We start from the raw sequence: 24975 nt of genomic DNA on the forward strand, positions 1-24975 counted from the left end.
AGAAAAACCACTTTATTTGCATGTATATAGTGCTGGTATTTGACTCCTAATGGGAGTGCTATTGTGTGACAAAAGACCCGTAATAGTTACTTAATGGTTGCTTGCTTAATATGCAAGCCAGAAACTGCAAGAGAGAGCAGGGAAAAAAAATTCTCTCTGGTTACTTTTAAAACCAAACTGTTTCTCTCTGCTTAAAAGCCCCTAGCAGAGAAAAGAAAAATATAATATTTCTACTGGCTTCTGGATTCTATCTTTCCCACAAACGCTGCCACCATATCATAACCTAGTCCCAGATTTGGACCTTAGCGTCCAAAATATGGGGGTTAGCATGAAAACCTCCAAGCTTAGTTACCAGCTTGGACCTGGTAAAGCTGCCACCACCCAAAAAATTAGAGTGTTTTGGGGCACTCTGGTCCCCCCCAAACCTTCCCTGGGGACCCCAAGACCCAAATCCCTTGAGTCTCACAACAAAGGGAAATAAACCTTTTCCCTTCCCCCCTCCAGGTGTTCCTGGAGAGATACACAGAAACAAGCTCTGTGAATCTAAACAGAGGGATTCCACCCTTCCCGTTTCCAGCCTTGGAAAACAGAAGTACCGAGAGCTAATCTCTCTTCCCCCCTCACCCAGAGGGAATGCAAAGTCAGGCTAGTAAATCTAACACACACAGATTTCCCCCTGACTTCTTCCTCCCACCAATTCCCTGGTGAGCACAGACTCAATTCCCTGGAGTTCCCCACTAAAGAAAAACTCCAACAGGTCTTAAAAAGAAAGCTTTATGTAAAAAGAAAGAAAAATACATAAAAATGGTCTCTCTGTATTAAGGTGACAAATACAGGGTCAATTTCTTAAAAGAAATATGAATAAACAGCCTTATTCAAAAAGAATACAATTTAACACATTCCAGCAACTACAAACATGTAAATACAAAAAAAAAACATATAAATCACTATCTGATCTTTTGTACTTACAACTGGGAAACAGAAGATTAGAAAGGCAGGAGACAGAAAAAATCACTTCTCATAGCCGAGAGAGTACAGGCAGAAGACAAAGAACTGAGACACAAACTTCCCTCCACCCAGACCTGAAAAAGTCTGGTTTCCTGATTGGTCCTCTGGTCAGGTGTTTCAGATTACTTCTTTCCAGGTGAAAGAGACGTTAACCCTTAGCTATCTGTTTATGACAGCCCCATTCTCTGTACCCCTGCAGCCTGGATTTATCTCCCATAAACTCCACAGTGTGGGTGGAACCCTTTGTATTTTCTTGCTCAGCATGTTAGAGGCTGAAGGGGACACGATGGAATCTCATTATGAAGCATTTCTTTCAGTGACTTTAGATGATGAGATGCACAGACTCTGATTTGCATGCCATTGCTTATTGAAGGGCTCACACTGATCTTTAAAGTGTTTGATTTTCCTCTTGCTAAATACTATCAGCATTTTAACTCTGAGGGATGAAAGCATTATCAAAGGCAGCCCCTTGGACCACATTTTAAAATGATCACATCCAGGAGCTATTTTTCCAGCCACCAGTAAAAAGAGACATTCTAATGAAGTTCTTCTGGATTTAAAAACTGTAAGTGGTCATTCAGAAAAGCTGCTGCTCATGCCGGGGATAGGAATAATCATTTTAAAAAGGCAGGGAAGCAAGACTTTTTGTACAGCTGCTGCTGCGTGGCTTTGTTGGTTCACTTCTGAATTGTATTACTTGACCACTGCAGAGTATGGCACTTCAAGAGAGTCAACAACACGAGACTCCTCACTTCTTACTGGCTGTACTTTGGCAGGCTGGCGGGGCAGAGAGAGAATGAAACCTGAGAATGATCTGAGATCATTAGGATTTCTTGCGTAAGGCTTGTGTAAGTGCAGAGCTAATGGTGAGCAGAAGCCCATGTAAAATCTGTGTGTTTGTTAGGCCAAGTGATGTGAGGATAAAATGGAGACCTGCATTTCAGGAGTGATGCTGTCTGGGTATTACTAGGACAACTTTGTTGTTCCAGAAGATATGCTTTCATCAAACACAAGTTGTTTGGCTCAATACAGGGGTAATGGTGAAATTTGATGACCTTTGAAATACAGGAGGTCAGACTAGATGATCTAATGGTCACTTCCGGCCTTAAATTCTATGAATGAATTGTCCTTCTATACAAAAAGTATATAGGAGATAATGACTTTGTGCCTCTTATGGTAAAAGAGCAAGGGATTGACTTGTTCAGTACCTCACTCTCACTCTCTCATCACCACTATAGTCATTAGCCTGCCTGAAACACCTCTTGCTATTCTTCTCCTGAACTTCCACTCAATTCCACCAGTGCATCTCCATCCTCACCCATAACTAGGAATGAAAAAGTTTTATAAAGGTAGGAAAAAATCTGAAAGGCTGGATTCTTATCCACACTGTTGCAATGTTCTGTCCACCTTCCCACAGTGCCCGCAGCAATCCCTATGCTCCCTTCACTTCCTGCCCTTCCAGAGGCAGAGGAGTGGGGAAAGACAATGTGCACCTCCCTAATCTAGCCCTAAGAAGCTAGCAGGGTTTAAAAACAAAGAGCTAGATTGTGCTTTTTATGCCACAGCCCTGCAGGGTGGTGCTATTGATGATAAGGTGTGAAACCTGCAACAAATAAAAGACACAGAATGCAGAAGAACGACCTGCATTTTTTGTTTCCATTAGTCCAAATTTGGTACAGAGCTATGAAACAGAAAAGACTGCTTCTTATCAGTAGAGGTTCCTGGGGCGGGGGGGAGGGGTTTTTTTTTTTGCTTTTTTTTTTAAATGAAGCTGTTGCACAACACATCAAGTAGCAATGTAATCATTGTAAATCACCATTTGTTTTCCATGGGATTCCAGATGAGTTAATAACAGATAATGGCCCACAATTCAGGAGTGTCTTGTTACAGCAATTCTCTAATATATCAGTTCAAGCACAGCATATCAAGTCCTTGTTACGCCCAGAGACATGAGTTACCTGAAGAGTCAGTATGAAGAGCAAAGATGTTGATTGAGAAAAGTCAAGGGAGATTGAAGGGACCCATAATTAGCACTGTTAACATATTCTACAGTGCTTTTTTAGTACCACCAAAGTCCAGAAACATAGTTTGAAGGACAAAAACCTTTGTACCTACATCTAACAAGCGTCTTGAGTCAAAAATAATTAACCCTGAAGGAGTTATAAAAGAGCCATATGGTAGGAAACTAGAAAAGAAGGAAACTATGACAAGGTAATAAGCTTGACCAAGACCATAAATCAGAATCACCCCTGAAAGTCAGTGCTACAGGAGAAACAGAGGACCTATAAAGAAAACAAGGAAGAGACCAGCTCTATGTTGTTTGAGGACACCTTGATGGCTACTGCCAGTGCTGATGGGCTGCTAAATACAGTGCACATCTGCCCAATGAACAGTAACAATGAAAAACATGAAGAGCAGCAAATATAGGCTCCAGGGGTAGGATCCACTTCAGCATATGCAGGCCACGGCAGCAGGAGGTGTTATGGGAGCAAGGCGTGGCCATGCTCTCCGAAAGCCATTGTGGATGCAAGGTAGTCACTGTCTGATAAGAGACTGAATGATGTTCCTGTTTGTCAGGAAGTGAAGTTGTTGTGCTGACCTGCAACCTAGATGTGACTATTCCTGTGTGTCATTAACTGGCTGTCTAAGCTTGCTGTTTTGGGTGGATGTTTTGCTTAAATTGCGTCTGATTAAATGAAAAGGAAGGAGAAAATGGCTACCAACCCCTGCCTTGTAAGAGGTGTATAATGTATCCTTGACCCAGCCATGAACTTGGCTCTGGGTTACAAAGATCAGCCTTTCTTATCAGCTCTCCTTCATCTCACATTTTATATCAGGAAGATCTACTCCGCCAAGCTTTAGGTACTTCAGGATCCAGGCCCACGCATGCAATGAAACATGAAGCACCGTCTACACACAGTGTGAGCTTCACGGTGAGAGGATGAGGAAGATTCAGAGGGACCACAGCACTTGTGTGAGAGGACAGGGGAGCGAGGGGAAGGAGTCCCTTTTCTTTATGGTCCAACTGTGAGAAGCTCGATGGCCTTGAGGTGGCCCTGTGACATGATGGCACCTTGTGTTTCCTCAGAAGACTTGGGTCCTGGGAAGAGTAAGTGTGGCCTAGTGCTTAGGGCCTGGACCTAGGCCAACCTGGGTTCAGTTCCCTGCTTTGCTTGGCTGATCTTGAGTAAGGTGGTGCAACTCAGCTCACTCATTGTCTGTAGGTGGGTAATGAGAGCACTGACCCACCTCCCAGGGCTGTTGGGAGGTGATGTGTATTACAAGTGGTGAGGTACTCAGCTGCTGTGGTCAGGGACAGATAAGTACCATAGCTAAACATGCAGATACCTGATGCATGTATCATTGTGTTTGTTTATTTTGATTGACTAAACAGTCTCTCTCTCCATTCTTGGCTCTCCATGTTATATAAAGCACATATAGACACCATGACAAAAATAACACAGCAGTGTACGGCAGTAACAGTTCCCTTCCCTCATCTCTTGGGACATATGGAAATTCATACGAATATACACTTGCACGTACATAGATTGAGGTTTGGACCTTTCCCAGCAAGCAGGCCCTGATGAATCACATGGCTGAGCCGAACTCACCTGTGGTGAAGTCGCAATTCTATATCTCTGTTTAGTCAGTTCTAGACATGGACCCGCTGCTTCCTCAGTGGTCTCTGTACTCATTCAGGCCTGGGCTTTGTCATACGGCTCCACCAATGGGCCGCAGTCCTGACTGGAAGAAATTGCCTGAAGGGTGAATGGGAGTGAGCCCCCATCTTTACTCAGCAGTGCAGGTCCAGGTTGCCTCACGGCACTGTCTCTCAGTGCCAGTCAAAGCAGCATCCTGCCAAGGGAAAAGAGAACCCTCTCTCCAGGCTCGTCTTACATTAGCAAAGGCTATGGGGAGAGGGGCTTGAAGAATGATACTGATTGACTGCATGGAGAGTACCCTGCATCTGCACACAGTGCAAGCAGGTAGCACACCTTCTCTGACATTTTTAGGAGGTGGTGTGTATCATCCCTACCCCCAATGTGGGCCAGGGCCTCAGAGGCCCACCAAAGTCCTAATGAAATAGAAAAATGACTAGCTGTGATCAGATGGAGGCATTGCTTTTCACTGGATGTTTCAGGTAGATGGGACAAGTATGCGGAACTGTAACATTTGGAACTATGGCAGCTATTGCATTCTACAGTGCAAATACATTGGTCCAACCAATGACAAATATGGGTGCTAGTTGAAATTGGAGGACAATGATGATCACGGGTGGACAGAAAAAGAAGCTGAAGTGTCTTTCTCAAACAGTAGGCCCCATTTCTGCATCCACTCTGTCACATGCTGACCCTTCAATGGGGCTATTCTTGTGAATAAAGATAAGTGAGCAAGCACCTGTTTTCAGGATCAGAGCCTTCTGAAGTTACAAAGGCAGGCAATGTTATGCCAGGCATTGCAGACAAATAACTTTTTCTTTCTTTTTCTTTCCAAGAAAAAAAAAAGCTCATCGTAGTTTTCTTATTCCCCCAGTTGGGAAGTAAAGAAAGAAGTAAAGTACTTGTCTATTGGCATCATCACAAAGGTCTGACACTTAGGGTATGTCTACACTTCATTGTAGACCCAGGTCTTTGGGACCTGGGCTTTTGGACTTGGTGTTTCCAAGCCCATGTGTGAGCATTCACACTGCATCATAAACCTAGATATATTGTTGCTGGACCCGGGCCTCTGGCTTGAGCTGCATCCACACTGCAAAATGATAGGGCTTGGACCCAAGTCACAGCAAGACTCAGGCTCTGACAGGGTCCTAAGCTTGGGTTCTGAGTGCTTGCTAACCTAAGTCATGCTGATTTGTGTATAGACAGAATGGGGGCTTGGGCTCAAACCTGAGCCAAAGCCTAGGCTTCATATGCAGTGTAGACATACGCAGAGAAGGCAATGATTAGCTCTGTGACTTTGTTGCTTTGTATAGCTTAAGATAAGCAAAAGTAATAGGATTCCTTCCAAGGACATGCAGATACTTCCACTGGAGTAGAAGAAAGGCAGGGTTCTAGACACTAGATGGTAGTCAGATATCTATATGTGCACCTGTAGTTAGTCCCATGGTTGGGTGAAATTCATCCACGGGGAAGAGAGATAGCATACAGTCTTGGCATCACATAAGCCCTATTTGGAAGGCTCAAGTGATGTATGGGCATTAGCCCTGACATCAGAATCATGATTTAGCAAGAGAACCCCACCATTCATCTGACATGCTAGGAGAAATGGGCAAGAAGATGCAGCATTATTGAGAGAACAAATGAGGCAAACTGGTGGATAAAGGTAAAAGGAGAGTGGAATCAAAACTGGATATGCCAGGGGCTCATTTTCATTGTCATTTAGAACTCACAATCCATGGCACTGACTGATGCAGCCAGATTACAACCTAAATTGTTAAAAGATAAAAGATCCCTCCCCAGAGTTATCACTGGGGCTAACAAATATCCAGAGCCAGTGAGCTCTTTGTCATCAGCCTCTCTGTCTTGCACTTACAGAGATCTGGGTTTAGAGTCAGGTTTGGTCGTGTTCTACATTATTTTGAATTCTTCTTTTTCTGACACGGCCATAGTGCCTCTCCTCTTCTCACATTTACACAATACAAGGCAATTATGGGTGGCCGTTCAGGACCAGGAGAGACCCAGGACATATTAGAAAAGGGGCTGTAGACAAGATTTGTCAGAGCCCTGTAGGGGAAAATCATTCTTTTAGCATTCAAAATCATATTATTTGGCCTAAACTCCAGGATCTCTTCTTGGAAAGGGCTAGGTGACATCAGCACACCATCAACATGTTAGAAGATAATGAAACCTATAGTCAATAAGAAGCAGGTCGCTGCTGAAAATAAAAATAGATTATTTACCGACAGGCAGGACTGGGTTGTGAATAGTGACCTTAATTTAGTGCTGCATCAGTGGAAATATATGTGCAATACTGGGAACGACCATTAGGAGGAGCTCTTTCACTTCCTTATGGCTTTCTCTCCCTCATTCTCTCCCCACGCCTCGCTGCAAAAGTTTTTCTTAAACTAACAATACCAGTGTAAGGAGGTGCTCTGCGCTGATTGGATAGGGGATTTTTGTAGGTTTGATTCCTTGATTGGACAGGAGGTGTTGGGGGTGGGAAGAGAGTTGATGGCGGGGGGGGGGAACCCTTTCCCTCCCCCTGTCTCCAGCCTCAGTGGCTGATTTTGTTCTCACTGTACACTTTACTATTGCTTGCAATGTGACACTAAAATATATACTCTCTCTCTCTCTCACACACACACACACACACCACATACACACACACCCCCATGCACGCACACAGACACACACACGTTCACACATACCTACACACACACACAGAGTACTGGGGTATCCAAAGTGGAATACTAAAGGAGATACATATAACAAAAAGCAACAAGAAGGGAAACCAATCTTGCAAAACAAGGAACTATTTTTTTATAACTCTTATTTCTTCTGAAACATGTTTGGGTCTACCATGGCACTGGATTTTGTAGTGGTTTTCTGCTTGGCATCTGCAATTGCAGCAGTGGAAGGTAAAATACAAACAATAACGGGGGAAAAAAACTTTTGTACCTGGGTTGCTCTGTGAGATGTTTTAAAATGCATGTTGTTTCTCCCTCCCCTTGTGCAAAAGGCAGCTGGTCTGGTGAAGGGCTGGCAGAGCTAAGGGGTTGCCACATGCGACATGTAAGGAATCTGCGATACTTTTTTCACTGTTGCCCGGAGCAGAGCCAACCAAGTGGATTTCCCATGATCTGGCTCTCGGAATGGGAAGGACTCCTTCCGCCCCCTCCCTCCCCCAGACAGCAAGGCAGATGGACTAGCGGTTTGCCCTAGGCTAACCCCCATTCCCTCCTTGGCCAGGGAAGATGCTGAGCTGCATTGCAGGGCTTGTTTAACATACTACAAACTGGCAGCTTGGGGCTGAAGCAGCGGTCAGTGATTCCAAGGAAGATGGGGGGATCGTGGAGCCCAGGCTTGGTCCAGGAGATTGTGTTCAGACAGGATCTTTGATTTGCCGTTGCAATAACTCTGCCCCTCGCTCCTTCCTATACCCCTGTCACTCTCTTGCCCTGCTTGTCTCTCTCACTTTCCGGGTCTCTCTCTCGCCTTCCTCCTGTGGCTGGATCCCTTGGGCTGGGCAGAGCGCGGGGCAATAGCTAGCAGAGATCCCGGCTTTCACGGCAGGCAATCGCTGCTCTTTGTGCACGCGCCTATGTGTGGCTGTGCTTGTCGCTAGAGGCAGCAGGAGCAGCCTGGGTTTAGCTGATGCCCAGGGCTGCGGGTTTACCCCTGCGGGGAGACCGAGCAGGGGTGCTTTGCATTACATACTGAAGGGCGGATTATACAGGGAGCAGCCAGGCAATTTGCTGCTTTTTACCCACGGTCTGGAGATGACAGGCTTCTGAATTGTAAAGTCAACATTCTCTAGCAAAGGAGGTGTAATTTGTCTGCACATAGATAACCAAGCCTGCAGGCTGCTTGAAAAATCGTATTCTAGCTAAAGACAGTTTTTGCTAGCTCTGTCCCTGAAAACCCATAGCGCTAAGGAGAGTAAAGGGACTAGGTGGGGTGCATTTAGCCTTAGCTATCTGTATCCATATTGTCTCTATACTAACATTTAGTCTAGCTATAATTCCAGTGCCTTCTGCATTGAATATCATTCTATATTATAACTATACTATCCATTATATCAGCTGTATCCTTCAGAGCTGGAGTCCCCATATCTTTCCCTCTGCTCCTCCTCCTTCCCATGTCCCTGGGAAAAAAAAATGTGCCACAGCCTTTTCCAATGAATGAAACATGCCTTAAATCAAAACCTGGCTTTCTGTTTCCTGCTGTCTGGCGGGTCTGAGTTTATTTCGCAAAGCAAGGAGGCTCAAGAGAATTCAGTGAAGGAAAAGAAACTTTCCCACTAATACAAAGGAGAATGTTCATTTTACCAAAAAGAATGAAGTGGGAGTACATTCATGATCAACTTTTGGGTATAATCCATTTTTGGAATCAACTGTGGGCTCTTGGGTCATTTTGCATTTGGAGTCAGGATTGCAGCTTCAGTATCCTTGTAGCCCATCTATTGTAATTTGAAAACACTCATGTTTGTGATCCAGCAACAAAAGGGAAACAATTCCAATAGTTGCGGCTTACATAGTGAATAACAAATCTGATTTATAAGTCTGAAATGATTGTTGGTTAATAATACTAAACGGAATCTAAAACCTGCATTCTTCAATGTGCAACAGGGTAGAGAAAGTTAAAAAAAATTGAAATGTCATCTTTTAAAACCAGAACAGTACTTGCTTTTTGTGATATTTTCTTTAGGTGATGTAGTAACAGTCAAAATCCCCCTTCTTTTTGTTGGCGACTGCAGGAATCTTCCTTTGAATCTCTGCTTTATCCAGACTGTAGCTCAAGGAAAAGATTAGTGCAGACAGATTTTTTTTCCCCCCAAAAGGTGATTTTTTGTCATTCCACTCTTCTCCCAGCTGGTGATCTTTGCAGGGGTTCTTTATTAATATTTGTTAGATGCTAGGGAGGCATATGTTGCCTTCAGAAAGCAGAGGGGGAGCTGGTTGAAAGCCGCTGAATTCTTCCTCCTTGAAATTGGAAGGTTGCAGAAATAAACTGATTTAAAAAGTTAAAACAAAAAAAGTTAAGCTGTAGTTATTCATATCAACAAAACCGATTCCAAGCAATCACACGATCAAGTGTTTTGCCCACCCCAGCCCCCAAATTCTGCATTTTGGGGAAACAAAACATATTTGTATTTATTTTGCAGCCCAGGAAACTGTTTAATTTATTTGTCTCTAGCCTTCCACTCTCTGGATTGCTCTTTTGAATTCTGTGTGTGCTGTGGTGGGGCAAAGTACATGTGTAATGTGGCACCCCTCAAGATGACATGTATCTTTTTTTATTTTAATGGACTTCCATTGTTTTTGTTTAAGCCTTAGGAGGAAAAATAATTTTCTGGGTGAGAAGAGGTTTTGAAAAAAATCAGTCTTGGATACTTGTTTAGGGAACTAAGAGAGAGAAGGAAAATGTTTGGGAAAAAATGTTAGAATCATTCTTCAATTTACTAAATATTCTGTTTTCCCCCTTCCAACCCTGGTGATCCTTTGTTACCTTATTTGTGTGCTCCTTTTCTTTCCCCCTTTGTATAAAACAGCCCCCGACAATGATGGTCTGTATGGTTTGAAGGTACATACCTGTAGATATAACTGCTCCTGAAATTGCATTTTGAAACGTGGCAAAATGAGCTAATGACTGTCACCAGTAAGCCTCAGGAAAGCCCTAGCCAGAGCAGTCTGTGTGCCAAAAGCTGACTGCCAAGGGTTAAAAAATACAACTTATTCAGCAGAATATTAAAGCAACCCGCTCTCCAGGTAGTACAATCATTCACTTATTCCCACACCCCTCCAGCCTATCCTTTCCTCCTCATACTCTACATATGGGCATCTAACCATAGGTAAAACTGACCCCAGCCTTGTGGCTTGGCTATTTGATTTGTTATGAGTGTGTAATGATCAGAAAGGTGAATCAATAAGACATCAAATCTCTCTCTCCTGGGTGAATGGTTTGTGTCTGTGGTCTGGGAGGCTCGTTGTTCTCCCATCTGCCTAACTGCTTCTTGTTTTATTCTGGAAGTTCTCTGGAGTTTAGGAGATAACCCCTGGGCAAACAGCTCTGCTTACCAGCCTAATTCCTCTGTAACCAAAGAGAAAGCAATCCAAAGCAAAGGCATTGCATTAATGGTAATGGCTGGGACACGTGTTGTAAGTGGAGAGAGTATTGTGCCATGACTGTACAGTTGATTGGGATGTGGCTGTGAAAGGACTATGAGATCAATTTGAACGTTATTGGTAAAAAAACAGAGCTCTGATGCTTGTACAATATTCCAGTGACAGGAGTCTGAGTTGCCGGCAGATGAGCGTCTGCTATTCCATACCATGGAGGAATGATACCTTCTCAAACCAAACTGTGGTGCCTCTCTGCTAATCGACTCTTTTAATGTTTTGCTTGTCTTCTATATCCCTACTGGTTCCATACCGGGGGCTTTCTGCCTTGGTGAATGAGATTTCATTTCTGTAGCCTTTCTTAAGGAATTTTTGCGTTTACTGAAGTGTCAGAAAGGAGCTGGCAAACTCACTGCTCCTTTTCTTTTGGGATGTTGTAATTAATATGCAAGACGTTAGAGACAGATCCAACTCATATGGAAATCTGTGGACCAATTTCTGCAGGTTGGGTCCCTTAGTCTGTAGTGTTATGGTAGATATGCTCTCCCCAGGGCTGGCTACAGGGTTTTTGCCACCCCAAGCGGCGGAAAAATAAATAAAAATAATAATAATAATTTAAAAAAGCCGCGATCATGATCGGTGGCAGCTCCACCGCGCCGCATTCTTTTTCTGAGGCAATTCGACAGCAGGTTCTTCCCTCCGAGAGGGACCGAGGGACCCGCCACCAAATTGCCGCCAAAGAGCCCGACGTGCTGCCACTTCCCCTTGGCAGCCCCAAGCACCTGCTTGCTGAGCTGGTGCCTGGAGCCGGCCCTGGCTCTCCCTTAAAGTCAGTTTGGGTAACAGCTACTATGATTTCTGTTGACAGGTTAGGGTAAGGGACAGCTGCTGCATGTCCTGCTCAGATCACTGTATATGTGACTTTCTTCTATATTGCACAGTATGATTTTTATTGTGCTGTTCTGGGAACTGACACACATCTTATTGTGCTCTGCTGCTTTGACCATGGAATCCCACTTTCTGTATATACTGTATAGATTCACATTGTGATCCATGGGGAGATCACTCACACTGTGCTCTATGGGACACGTAAAATAACATGCTGACTATTGACTGCCACTGACTGTACTCTACCAAAATCAGGACAGCAGCTACAGCGGCTGAAGGCTCATGTTGTGCCCGTAGAATCACATCATGCAATAAGATATCATCCATGTGCTTTAAAGGGCATTGTGCTGCTATTTTCACTGGCCTGTGAGATGATTCATCTTCTGACATCTCAGTCAAGGAAGAACAGAGTCCAAATATTTTAGCGTTAACCCCAAAGAGAAATAGATACGAGCACTATAGATATTGAGAAGCAGACTGATGGGGCACATACAACCCACTGTTCACTGAAAAACAAATGTAATAAGGCAGAAATACAAGTCAATGTACCAACAATACATGTGTTTTCTGCTAAAATAGACTATTGAAGCAGTAGCAAAGCTGGAATCCTAACAGCACAGCCAGCTGGCATCATATAGCAGAGCTCATTGCCTCCTAGTGCAACATCTAACCCTAGGATAGGCAACAGGCATTAGAGGAGAGTGGATGTATTTTTAAAGCTCCAGCTTTACCTCCATCCATAACCCCTGGAAGGCTCCATGGAACGAAAACCCAGGTCTGCGAAGCTTTAGGCAGTTATGTTCTCACATCACCACTGGGAGCCTGCATAAAGTTACCTCCAAGGAGCATGCTGGAGAATAGGCACCACAGGATGTACTACCCAGCAGGTCCAGACTGACAGCATCCGGTCGCCTTCTGATTGCCCCCATGCTTAGTATTTAACCCTAGACAGTAGCCCAGGAAATTGTCTGGGCAGCCATGCAGACTTCTGGCCTGCTGTGATGAAAAGGCAGGTGTTATTGCTGTTTCCTTCAGCAGTAACTTCCAGGCACATTCCAGGATTAGAAATCTGCCTGATCACAAGGGTGGAAGCCAACAAACCTGGCTATTGCATAATGCGAGAGCCCCTACCGCATGCCACGTACCCAGAGTCTTGCCCATCCTGTACTGTTTGTTAAGCTTGAGTTGATGAGAACAGTGAGACTGTATGGGACTGAAGCATAAGCAGTCTGGCCTAGCAGCACAGCCGGGCTGGGATTACCAAGCCACAGACAGTCAGGAGACAACAGTCAGCACACAGGGATCACAGCAATTGCTGGAGCCAGGATCAACAGGCAAGAGCCAGGGTCAGATTCAGGCCAGGGTCAGAGACTAGAGACCAGCAGCAGCTACCAGGCTGCAGTCAGGAGCCAGAGCCAGACTGGAGTCAGAGACACAAGACCAGGAGATTTGGGGGCAGTCAGTGGAAAGGCACCCTCAGCAGCTGGCTGCCCTGGGTGCGATAAGAAACTGGGGCAGTTGGGAAGCCCTGGGCCACCACGTTGGGATGCCAGGATCTGTATGGCTCTCAGGAGATCAACAGTATTATGAGATGAACTTAATTTCTCTTCCTTGAGTGTGGAGTGGGGTAAGTATGTCCCATTCAGGGCAACTGCATCTGTATTCCCCCGCTGTGGACCATCAAGAACACCCGCTCTAGGCTCCCTGCAGAGCCGTCACCTCCCTTGGGCGGAGACCCATGTTTCTCTCCCTCCTGAGCAGGGTATTTCCAGGCTGCCCCATTCCCTGCCTATACTGTTATCCTCAGCAAGCCATGCTACCTAAACAGGTCAGCATCTGCATTTGACTTACCTTTCATTGGCTATGAACAGTGCAATTGCCAGCAGTTATAAGTCAGTGCACAGCTCTTTCTAAGCAAATACACTGATTCTTAAGGTAAAAGCATTATAGATAAAACCTATTAAAACAACAAAAGAAGCTATGTGCCTGCTTAAAGCTTACCTGAGGTCACTCATTAGTCTTATGGGGCCTCAATATGCCAAAGTCCTTCCAGCCTTTCCCAGGAAGGAGTGGGGTTATCCTGGGACAGAAGAGCCTGCCCATTTGCTAGATCAGAAAGAAGACAGTATAAACTCAGGCCACTTGTCCAAAAGTCCTGTCTTTGCTTGTTGGTCTCTGGAGAATTCAGAATGTGAACCAACCTAGGTGAGCCTCTCCAAAGGCCATGCCTCTCTGGAGGTGTTACAACCTGAGTGAATTTGTCTAATCACCCTGCAATGTTCTTAGTTCCTGGACGGCTATGGTCACAGTTGAACACAAACCCTGGCCCACAGTGTTGCCTGATCTAGTGATTGCACATTAATTATATTGATCACTTAAGAATTCCCAATTAACACTGACCTTTGGTAGGTTCTCGTCCCAAGATCAGGTCCAGTATTATCATCTGGGAGTCCTGACGTGCCTGGTTGTAACACGCACACTTAGGAAGACCATTCTGGATTTGTAGTGGTTTTATTAACACAGTGAGCAAAGCTAAAAACACTTCAGCCCAGCAAGGTAGAGAGAGATAATACAGGATGTGCTCTGAGCAACCTGAAACTCATACCATCCCTTCTCAAAGGAGCTGAAGTGTTAGTCATCCTCCTTATCAGGCTCAGTATCATCAATGGCTATCATCCTAGCTTCTCCCAAGGCAGCTAGGCCCGTATACAACTTCTATAATGTGTGACAGTGATGCCACTTTGCCTAATGCATGTTCAATAGGGGTTGCATCTGCTTAATCGCTTTTCCTTATTTGTATTGGTTCGCCCTATGACTTTGGGGTGCCCTGTTTTTCATAGGTCAGCTCAATAGTTCCCCTTATATTAATTAACATTTACATCACTCAGTCACCATGACAACTTGTGGTTAGCACATTGCTGACACCCTATATCTGCAAAATCCCCAAAATGCTCTAACTGGTACATTGCAGCATACATTTACTAAATATCAGCAGTTTTAACTTCCTTCCCTCATGCAGCATTTTATCTTCTAATGTCTTGTGATTATAGCATTACTTACTGGTTAGTTCCTTATGTCAAATCTTTCTTTGGGCCTGAGGACTTGTTTGGCTAAGCTAAATATCTTGCAAACCTGAGGCCTGTAGGCTTTTGCATTAGGGTCTTAATCTATGCCTATATCTTACCTAGCAAATACCTGTAGGCTACAACAGTGATACATAAACCTTCTCTTAAAAATCCTCAATGATGGAGATTCCACAACTTCCCTAGGCAATTTATTCCAGTGCTTAACCACTCTGACAGTTAGGAAGTTTTTTCTAATGTCTAACCTAAACCACCCTTGCTGCAATTTAAGTCCATTGCTTCTTGTCCTATCCTCAGAGGTTAAGAACAATTTTTCTTCCTCCTCCTTGTAACGACCTTTTATGTACTTGAAAACTGTTATCATGTCCCCTCTCAGTTTTCTCTTCTCCAGACTAAACAAACCCAATTTTTTCAATTTTCCCTCATAGGTCATGTTTTCTAGACCTTTAATCATTTTTGTTGCTCTTCTTTGGATTTTCTCCAATTTGTCCACATCTTTCCTGAAATGTGGCACCTAGAACTGGACACAATATTCTAGTTGAGGCCTAATCAGTGCAGAGTAGAGCAGAAGAATTACTTCTCATATCTTGTTCACAACACACCTGCTAATACATCCCAGAATAAAGTTTGCTTTTTTTGCAACAACGTTACCCTGTTGACTCATATTTAGCTTGTGAACCACTATGACCCCCAGGCCCCTTTCTGCAGTACTCCTTCCTAGGCAGTCATTTCCCATTTTGTATGTGTGCAACTGATTGTTTCTGCCTAAGTGGAGTACTTTGCATTTGTCCTTATTGAATTTCATCCTATTTACTTCTCCATTTCTCCAGTTTGTCTAGATCATTTTCAATTTGAATCCTATCCTCCAAAGCACTTGCAGTACCTCCCAGCTTGGTATCGTCTACAAACTTTATAAATGGACTCTCTATGCCATTATATAAATCATTGATGAAGATATTGAACAGAACCGGACCCAGAACCTATCCCTGTGGGACCCCATTTGTTATGCCCTTCCAGCATGACTGTGAACCACTGATAACTACTCCCTGGGAATGATTTTCCAACCAGTTATGCACTCACCTTATAATAGCTCCATCTAGGTTGTATTTCCCTAGTTTGTTTATGAGATGGTCATGCGAGACAGTATCAAAAGTCTTACTAAAGTCAAGATATATCACATCTACCACTTCCCCCCTATCCACAAGGCTTGTTACCCTGTCAAAGAAAACTATCAGGTTGGTTTGACACAATTTGTTCTTGACAAATCCATGCTGACTGTTATCTATCACCTTATTATCTTCTAGGTGTTTGCAAATTGATTGTTAATTATTTACTCCATTATCTTTTTGGGTACAGAAGTTAAGCTGACTGGTCTGTAATTCCCTGGGTTGTCCTTATTTCCCTTTTTATAGATGGGGACTATATTTGCTCTTTTCCAGTCTTCTGGAATGTCTCCTGTCTTCCATGACTTTTCAAGGATAATTGCTAATGGCTCAGATTTCTCCTCAGTCAGCTCCTTGAGTATTCTAGGATGCATTTCATCTGGCCCTGGTGATTTGAAGACATATAACTTGTCTAAGTCATTTTTTGACATGTTCTTTCCCTATTTTAGACTCTGATCCTACCTGATTTTCACTGGCATTCACTATGTTAGACGTCCAATTGCCACCAACCTTCTTGGTAAAAACTGAAACAAAGTCCATCCCGAAACAAATATCCATCCCAAAGTCACCCAGCTCAGTCAAATGATGATGAGGAAATTCCATGGGCTGAAATTTGTGGTGTTTTCTTGTTATATGTGCGGTGGGCACTAAGGCTCAGCCGCAGAATCTGTGAGCTGACGTGTGGATGTCTCTCTAACATGCTTACTGCACATGTTCACACTGAACTGATGCTGTAACACACTTCGGGCAATAGGATAGTTCTAAGGGAAAAACAATTGCCCGTTGAGTTGTCAAAGTGACCTTGACAGGGCAAAGATGATGATCTCAGCCTTGATTTTTGGACACACTTTTCTTTTAACCCTGAGACCATAAAATTCAACGCTGGCCTTTGTGTGTAGAGAACACCAATATAAGATGGTGTCAGTACACAGTGTATAGCTTATAGACGTGAGCTATGCATATTTTATGAGCATTACTTTGGGTTGCCATGTGTGGCAGAGACACAAACATACAGGTTGTGCCAACAACAGTTTTGTAGCACCCCTGGCCATCATGTATTCTGTTGATGCCATTTATTGTATTTTTTAAATTTAGTCTCTCTCCATTTCCGCCCTTTATAATATATGAATTATTCTGGGGTAGACTGAGCTACTCTTATGACTGTTGGCATGCCCCTAATTGACATGAGGAATCCCACTGAAATCAATGGAACTACTCATGTTAATTATGCCAATTAGTGCCAACATACTAAGGATTGCCCTAAGAAAAAAATGACATTATTTGTATGTGTTTAGATTCATGACAACCTCCAAATGTGAAGTCAACTTGTAAACTAGTTTATGTGTGTGCTGACAGGCATGACCACATGAGTGGTACTGGCTGTGATATATGCTGGTTACTGGCTGAATTTTTCACCAACAGCAGAAGTTAAACTCTGTTGTGTATGAAAAATACATCATGTAATTTTGGGGAGGATAGCCCTTAGACTCTGAGTACAGAACGTACCTCTCTCTCTTTGTGTAGATATAGGGCTAGGTAAACATACAAAACACTCTACAAATCAGGCTTCTCATTGCAGAGTTATATAAGAAATCACACAGTAAGCCAATGCCTCATTTATCCTTCATATAAACCCAGTCTATATATATATAATGTAGGTATTATGATATAGCCTTAAATTCCATGATCCTGTACAATTTTTTGCACTGGATCCCTGCTTCATTTAGTACACGGGATGGAGCTTCTCTGGGGACAGATCAGGAATGTGCAGAGAATGAGGCTGCTGTCTGCGGTACCCTGCCTCTTTTGCTGTATTCAGCCCCTACCCAGCCATCTCTGGAGGTGGCAGGCGGACAGATGGGGAGTCCTTTCAGGCCTCTGGGAAATGTATTTATAGTCAGAAGAGACAATGCTGCGGCTTAGTGAGCAGCGTTGTCAGACTCATTGTCTGCTATTGATTTTTAACAGAATTAAGCTCCCAAATGGTTCTTTTTTAGAGTCAGCGGAAGTCACTTGTATTAGGGCAGGGCTGTCTTTGTGTTTATAAACGTGGATTCATTGGCTGGGGTGTTTTCTTTCAGAGGAAGGTTGATTGTGATCAGCAGCAAGAGTTTACCTCTGTCCCTGTGTTGTAATATAGTGATTCCTTTTGTCATCCTGGGGCTTCATTATCTTGCCCTAAATCAACTCTAGGCGCTCATGTTCTGTTGGCAGAGTCATGCACAAGGGGCTGGCTTGTGAGCCCTGCTGTGTGCATGTGCAGGGGAGTAAGGGGATGGAAGGAGCTTCCTGACCCCCTGGGTTGAGCTACCTGCATCACCAGAGACTGCGCAGGAGGGGAAAGCAACAGCTGTCAGGCTGCTGCCTCCTACTTGGAGGAGGTGGGCAGAGAGTAGGTGAGCAGAGGCAGGGCATGTGCCAATCTGTGCACTATAGAAAGGGAAGTAAGCTGCAAAAGCCACAGGGCTAGCACAGATTCCTCCCCTCTGCAGACCCCCTTACTCTGGCTGGATTTCATGGTTACAGCCCAGCCCAAGTCAGGGACAAAACCACAATGTTAAATCCTGGACTCCATGGGGGATTGTTTTTTACAAGGAAGTTCTTAGAGGGAGAGATGAGAATTGAAACAGAAGAGGAAATAGATTGATCCAGGGAAAGTGAGAAAAGCAGCCAATCCAAGCATCACTCACTTCTCTATCCAGACCAAGGCATTCTTCCCCTCTGAGTTATAGCATGCAGCAAGCTCCATCAATCACGCAAAATTGTCCTTATGGGGGCCAGCACAAGGCCTAGCTACTACTTAAACTCTCAGCGATAAGGTTGGTAGGAGGCTTCAGTGATGTCTCACCCTGTGCCATTGTGACATGGATAAATGCAGTTCATATACTTACCCAGTGACTGCAGCAGGCTGCGTTTCTTAGTTGTGTTCCATTAAGGTGATGCATCCAGAGTGTTCTCTACTGCAGTGGTTTTCAACCTTTTTTCAGTTATGGACCCCTAAAATATTTCAAATTGTGGGGAGAGGGGCGGATCCCTTTGGACATCTTAGACATAGTGTGCAGACCCACAGGGTCCACACACCACAGGTTGAAAACCACCGCTATAGTGGATTGGGCACAGGCCAGGAGTCAGGAGACCTTTGTTCTAATCCCAGCTCTGCGGTGCTGCTAGTCTCTGATCCCCCACACCTTTGTCTGCTGGGTCTACTTAGCCTGTAAGCAGCTGAGGGCAGAGTCTGCCTCTTAGTGTGAGGATCGAACACAATGACTTTCCATTCTCCATTGGTGTCCTTGGGCACTGCAGCGCTGCTCCTAATGAATAATGTTCAGCAGTGCTGCAGCTGCTCTGTGATACAATCAAAGGGGGTTCCAGAACTAGAAAAGGCTGCTTCATTCATCATATGGTACCTGACTAGTCCTTTCTTGAAAATGGTATCGAAATGGCTCCTTTTCTGAGCATGAGGCAAGTCACAATTCACTGAGCTCCATGTGAAGTGTTACCTTCCTATAAGCACTCTTCACCTGCTGCTGCCTCTGTCTGGGTTCCAGAGTAATGGGGCTTTAAAATTAGTTCAAAGTGCTTCTTTATGACTCCCTGCACCGTGCGGTCCTTGTTAGACTCTTGACAACTTTAATCATAATCCCCTCTTAACCAAACCTGTCGAAGAAGAACATTATTATTTCTACTCTACTAGGAAATTACTTTGATAGTAAAGTAATACCCTGGGAGAGATTTCAGGTTTAAAAGAAAATTTGGGATGGAGAATTTCTGAAGTATAGCACAGCAATTGATTGAACCGGATTTGAAGTTAAAAAGAATGTCCCCTGGTATGGTCATATAAAGAAAACACCGTTTTATGGAGCTTATATGTCTTATAAATTCGCTTAGTGTAAGAGTTTTTTACTTACTAGATTAAAGATGCAGAACACTGGTTCCTTTAGCTGTCTCGGAGGTTGTTCTCCCATAGACTCTGCTAGCTCAGGGTAGAAACATCTGTTCCTGTGCTGCTAGGATAGACAAATGTAGGCTCCAGCCAGCTAGTTCCTGCCTGAAAGAACTTAACCATCTAAATAGACAAGACAGACAAAGGGAGGATTTTTAACCCCGTGTTACAGGTGGGGAACTGAAACACAGAGAGATGAAGTGACTTATTCAAGGTCACGTAGGAAGTTTGTGTCAGAAATAGAACCCTGCTCTCCCTGAATCACAAACAGTGAGCTATCCACTAATCAAGCTGCCTCTCAAAATATAGTTTGCCACAGTAGGGCTGGCCCAGTGGTTTCCAACTGATTCTAATGGGGGGAGAGTTGCCCAGATTCCACAGAATTGAGAGTTGAGTGCTGAACTCCTTTAGATTCCTTTGAGAATGCCAGCCACGAGTCTACCACCCAAAATTCCATCGGACAACATTTAGAGCATCTACAGAGCAGGAAGATAAAATGTTCTGCCCTTTACTGGGGTATGTCTGTGAGTGTACTTATATCTGAACATGGAAGGTCATGTAAATATCACATTGATTTCTCAGTCACCTGCAAAATGAATATTGCTTTCCTCATTTTCTTATCAAATGGTAGGGCTTAGGTCTATAACTTTTATAATAACAGTATGTACACAGGACTTACTGTATCTCAGTCTATACTGCCTCCCCTGCTATATTCCCTTGTATATCTGAAGCCCTTTCATTACTTATGGTATAAAACAATAATTCGCACTGCAAACAATTCTGTTTATCGTCAATAAAACACTAGTAACTACTCTTATGGCATATAGAAGACTAGCCTTACTACAAGTGGTTGAATGTCTCTGTGGTACTTTTCATATAGCCACTTGATTTTTATTTTATGGTTTTGTTGAACCAATTACTTTTATTTTTGGACTACTGGCTGTACTAATATTTTTGCAGTTTGTGACGGGAAAAGACAGACATAAAAAGATGATAATGAGCATGAATACTCAGCTTTCCCCACACTCTGCAGTCACTCAGAAAATGCTGTTTCTCTTGTTCTCTGATGTTAGTTGAACTAAATTTAACCACATTTAGTATCTAGATAAAGGATTGAAATGGGCTGGTGTTATACATTTTAACCCAGTATTTTGTAGGAGTTCCCAAGATGTCAGTAAGTCAGATGAGAATCAGATTTGCCTATTACTGTCTTCTCATAGGACACAGTGTCTGTCAATGCAGTTTCTATCTATCCCATCCCACATCATCATCATCATCTTCATTGTCATTGTCAACATCTCCTTTGTTCAACACTAAGGGTTGAGTTTATGAGGAGATTCCATCCCACATCTCCTCTTTTAAAAATCAGGTTTTCTTTTTATCTTTTACAGCTGTGTGTGTGCATCATCACTACCTGGTCTGCCTTGTTGTACAAGCAAACATTGGCTATCTCAGTGGACAGCAGCAGTATAACATTGTTCATAGGAAAAAAGTAGCTCTTGCAATTCCAGCTGTCTACTTCTGTGGTCCTTGTCACCATAGTGTCTGAGCACCTCATGTTCATTAATGGATTTTATTCCCTCACGCCCCGTGAGGTAGAGAAGCCTTATCCTCATTTGACAAATGGAGGCCCAGAAATTCAGTGACTGGCCTAAGGCCACACAGGAAGGCTCTGGCTCAGCCAGGAATTGAACCTTGAGAGAACTCAGGTCCAAGGCCAGGTGTGTTCTACTGCTCAGCCTTCCATAGCGGTGCTCCTTCCCCCGGCGTTCACCTGTTGGGAGAAGGCTCTCTCTTTCTCAGGCCTAGTCTTTGGGGGAGAAGACACAACTTCTGGATCTACTCCCCAGCAGAGGAGCAAATTTGTGGAGAAGACCACTAAGCAGCGGGCAGCTCTTGTGGCTCAGGACAAGCTTTGAGACCTTCTCCGGAAGCCGTTGATCATCCTCACCCCAGCACAGTAGCTGAGTTCTGGAGAGGTACAAGCAAAAACTCTGGGATCTTGCTCTGCAGCAGGAGATATCAGGGCCAGCTGGTTCCTTCCTCCTGCTCTGCCTGGCTTCTCTCCTATCTGGCCATCTCTTTGTACACAGGGCAATACTAATGTCAGCTTTCTCAGACTGTGGGAGCCAGCATCTGCCGAACTACATGTTTGAGAGCAGAGATTTGTCTCCTGCAGACTCCCTGAGTATCCTGTATTGAGCACTGAGAGTGACACTCACTCCTGTGCATTGGGCCAGCCCAAGGTTTATGCACACCCCAAATCTCACAGAAGCCCTACTTAGGTGGATTAAGTGCAGCATGAGTGGCTGCATAGATCTTGTGCTTCCCCCCCACACAGAGGGGATGTTCCTTCAGAGAGAGTCAGGGACTAGATGCACAAAGGGATATAAGTGCCTGATTGCCAGTTTAGCTTAGTGGTAAGGGAGCAGACCTGGGTTCAAGTCCATCCTCCACATCAAGCAGAGAGGACTTGGGTCTGCCACATTCTGAGTTAGGTGTAGGGTAGAAGGGAGGCACTTCAATCTCAGTCACAGGTGAGAAGGGCCTGATCTGCCTTCAGTACCTAACTCCAGGGGAGGCTCACAGCTGAAGAGCCTGTGTGGGGAGAGGTGCCTCCTTCTAACCCTGAGTTATGTACCCAAGTCCCTTTGAGGGGGGGCATAGGCCACACCCCTCCTTGGCATCGCCCATTGGCTAGTTTTGGTGGCTCAGCAAGCTGTCTTTGGGAATCCCATTTGTAGGCTCCTCACACTCCCTGCGCATCGTACAGGTAACCTGGGTGCCTAATTCGGGGCAGTGGATTCGGGGCAGTGGATTCGGGGCAGCACATCACCTGAAGTTGGGCACCGCAGCGCTGGACCTGAATCCCCCTTGTGGCTCTAGCCCAAGAGTACCTACCAAGCCATGCCTTGTTCACTGCTTGCATCCGGCATTTGTCACTACAGAGCTGAGTTAGCCGTGCATGCGGGATCTGCTCAGCCTCCTTCTCTCTGACCTTTCTGAAAAGCAGGATGCTGCAGCACTGAGGTCATTGGTTTAGGAGTCAGGAGACCCATCTCCTGCTTGCTATTTCTATTTGCTGCTGAGCTGCTGTGTGACTTCCCCTCTCGGTTTCCTCTCCCACCTCTTGTCTGTTTAGAAGAGGGCAAGCACTGTTTGTTATAATGTGCATGGACAGTGCCTAGCACAATGGGACCTGGATCAGCCCTCTACACTACTGCTAAAAATCATACCTCTTAAACTGAGCCTGCACCAGATACGATCAACACTTGGTTACATCCAAACCAATTTTCACACTACAAGGCAGTTGGTCATTGAAGGCATTTTCCCTGCCAAATTTCATCTTGCTGTCTCTTCTCTGTTGCAGATCGAGAGCTATTCACAGATAGAGTGAAAGGATTTTATATAATGGAGAAGTTGTATATTCCCCTTCCCCAACTTTCCTGATATGCCATAAGAGCGGAGCCATTTCTGCACACTGTCTCCCAAAATACCATCAGTGGATAGAGAGCTGGCCTGCACAATACCAGCCCTAAGGGCAAAAGTTTCATAAAGCAACTGAAAACAGGGCTTCGAACGTAAACGCTTGTGCAACTTTGACTACAACAGCTTTTGTTATGGTTCCCACTATAATTATTGTTAATTTTCCTTCCCCCGGGCACTTTACACCTAGAGACATGGGTAAAAAGTCTAAGGCCTGGGCTACAGTAGCGGGGGGGTTCGAACTAAGATACGCAACTTCAGCTATTCACGTAGCTGAAGTTGAAGTATCTTAGTTCGACTTACCTGGCTGTCCTCACGGCGGTGAGTCAACTGCCGCGGCTCCCCCGTTGATTCCGCTTACTCCTCCTGCCGAGGTGGAGTATGGGCATCGATTCGCAGATCGATTTATCGTGTTCAGAGGAGACGCGATAAATTGATCCCCGATATATCAAACACTACCCGCCGGAGTATAGACGTACCCTAAGGGTCAGGAGCTATGAAGGGCTAATCCTGCCAGGTGCTGAACACCCTAATTGCCTGTGGATATCAGTGGGTGTTAAGGATACTTATCATTTCATAATAGGTGCTTTGTACCTCTCAGGGTTGGTCCCTAGCTCCCACATCCAGGACTGGGGTGTAAAGGGTTTCAGAGGAAACCTTTCTGTTACAGGCTTGAAATCTCTGGTGTCCTTAAATGGTCTGTGTGGGCTGGTAATAGCACCTAGCTCTCACACAGTGCTTTTCATCAGTAGATCTCAAAGTGCTTTACAAAGGACATAAGTATCATCATCCCCATTCTACAGATGGGGAAACTGAGGCACAGAATCGTCCACATTCATCTAGTAAACCAGGGGCAGAGCCAGAATTAGAAACCATGTCTTCTGGATTAGCGTTCATGCAAGTGAGAGGGACATCACAGGAAGGGGCTAGGCAGTCTCTGTCAATGCCTCTTCCTTCTAACCAATGATTCCTCTCTGTCCTTTTGACCCTGGGCCTCCACACGTGGCTCTCTTCCTCCTACGAATCCCCTTTCTCTAGTGTGTGTGTGACCTGAAACTATCAGTGGACTCCCTTCAGTTGCCCATTTTTGGCAGCCCCCCAGCTTAGTAAGAGGGAAACAGATCTCTCTACCTCTGCAAGGGCTTTGTAGCCAATCCAAGAGGAACTCATATTGCAAATTCTAGGCAACACATCCAGAGCTGGAGGAAACAACACAGCTGGCATCTTGAACAATTCCCCATCTAAAAACACAGTCAAGCTGCTATTGTATATCGAGCCATGCTATTTATATTGTTTCCATTTCCAATCTCACATCCTTGAATATTGGAGAAGCTGAGGAGGGGGGGTAGAGGGTTGGGCTGGACACATAAAGGGGAAGGAATGATGGCACCTGGTGGTGTTTAGCAGTTTCAAATATTCCATGTTTGGCCGGGGGGGATGGAGATTGTCAGGACTGCCTCACCTGGGACATTATAGAATAGCTGGCACAAAGTCACATTCATGTACAATAGCCGTGGCCTATATGCTGTGGCATTAAAGAGGAACAATAAGAACGAGGCTCTTCCCAGGCTACAGATGACCCCAGTGACTCACACTGTACATTGTTATTAAATGCTGAAAAGACTG

At 44.5% G+C, this 24975-nt stretch overlaps 1 protein-coding gene across 6 annotated transcripts in view; it reads left to right on the forward strand.

Annotated features, from left to right (window-relative positions):
• EPHB1 (EPH receptor B1) overlaps positions 1-24975 on the forward strand; it is a 451153-nt gene that overhangs the window by 88345 nt on the left and 337833 nt on the right. For 5 of the 6 annotated variants that reach the window (XR_007775962.1, XR_007775965.1, XR_007775964.1 and 2 more), the window contains exon 1: positions 7257-7585. The exons of the other annotated variant lie outside the window; for it this stretch is intronic. Coding sequence is in view for 1 of the 5 variants with exons in the window: in XM_050965380.1 (XP_050821337.1) it covers positions 7513-7585 (73 nt within the window). In the remaining 4 variants the exon portion in view is untranslated. Of the gene's footprint in view, positions 1-7256; positions 7586-24975 lie in introns of those variants that run through there. 6 annotated transcript variants of the gene reach the window in all.

The sequence above is a fragment of the Gopherus flavomarginatus genome, chromosome 8, assembly GCF_025201925.1.
Source record: "Gopherus flavomarginatus isolate rGopFla2 chromosome 8, rGopFla2.mat.asm, whole genome shotgun sequence".
Taxonomy (NCBI): domain Eukaryota; kingdom Metazoa; phylum Chordata; order Testudines; family Testudinidae; genus Gopherus; species Gopherus flavomarginatus.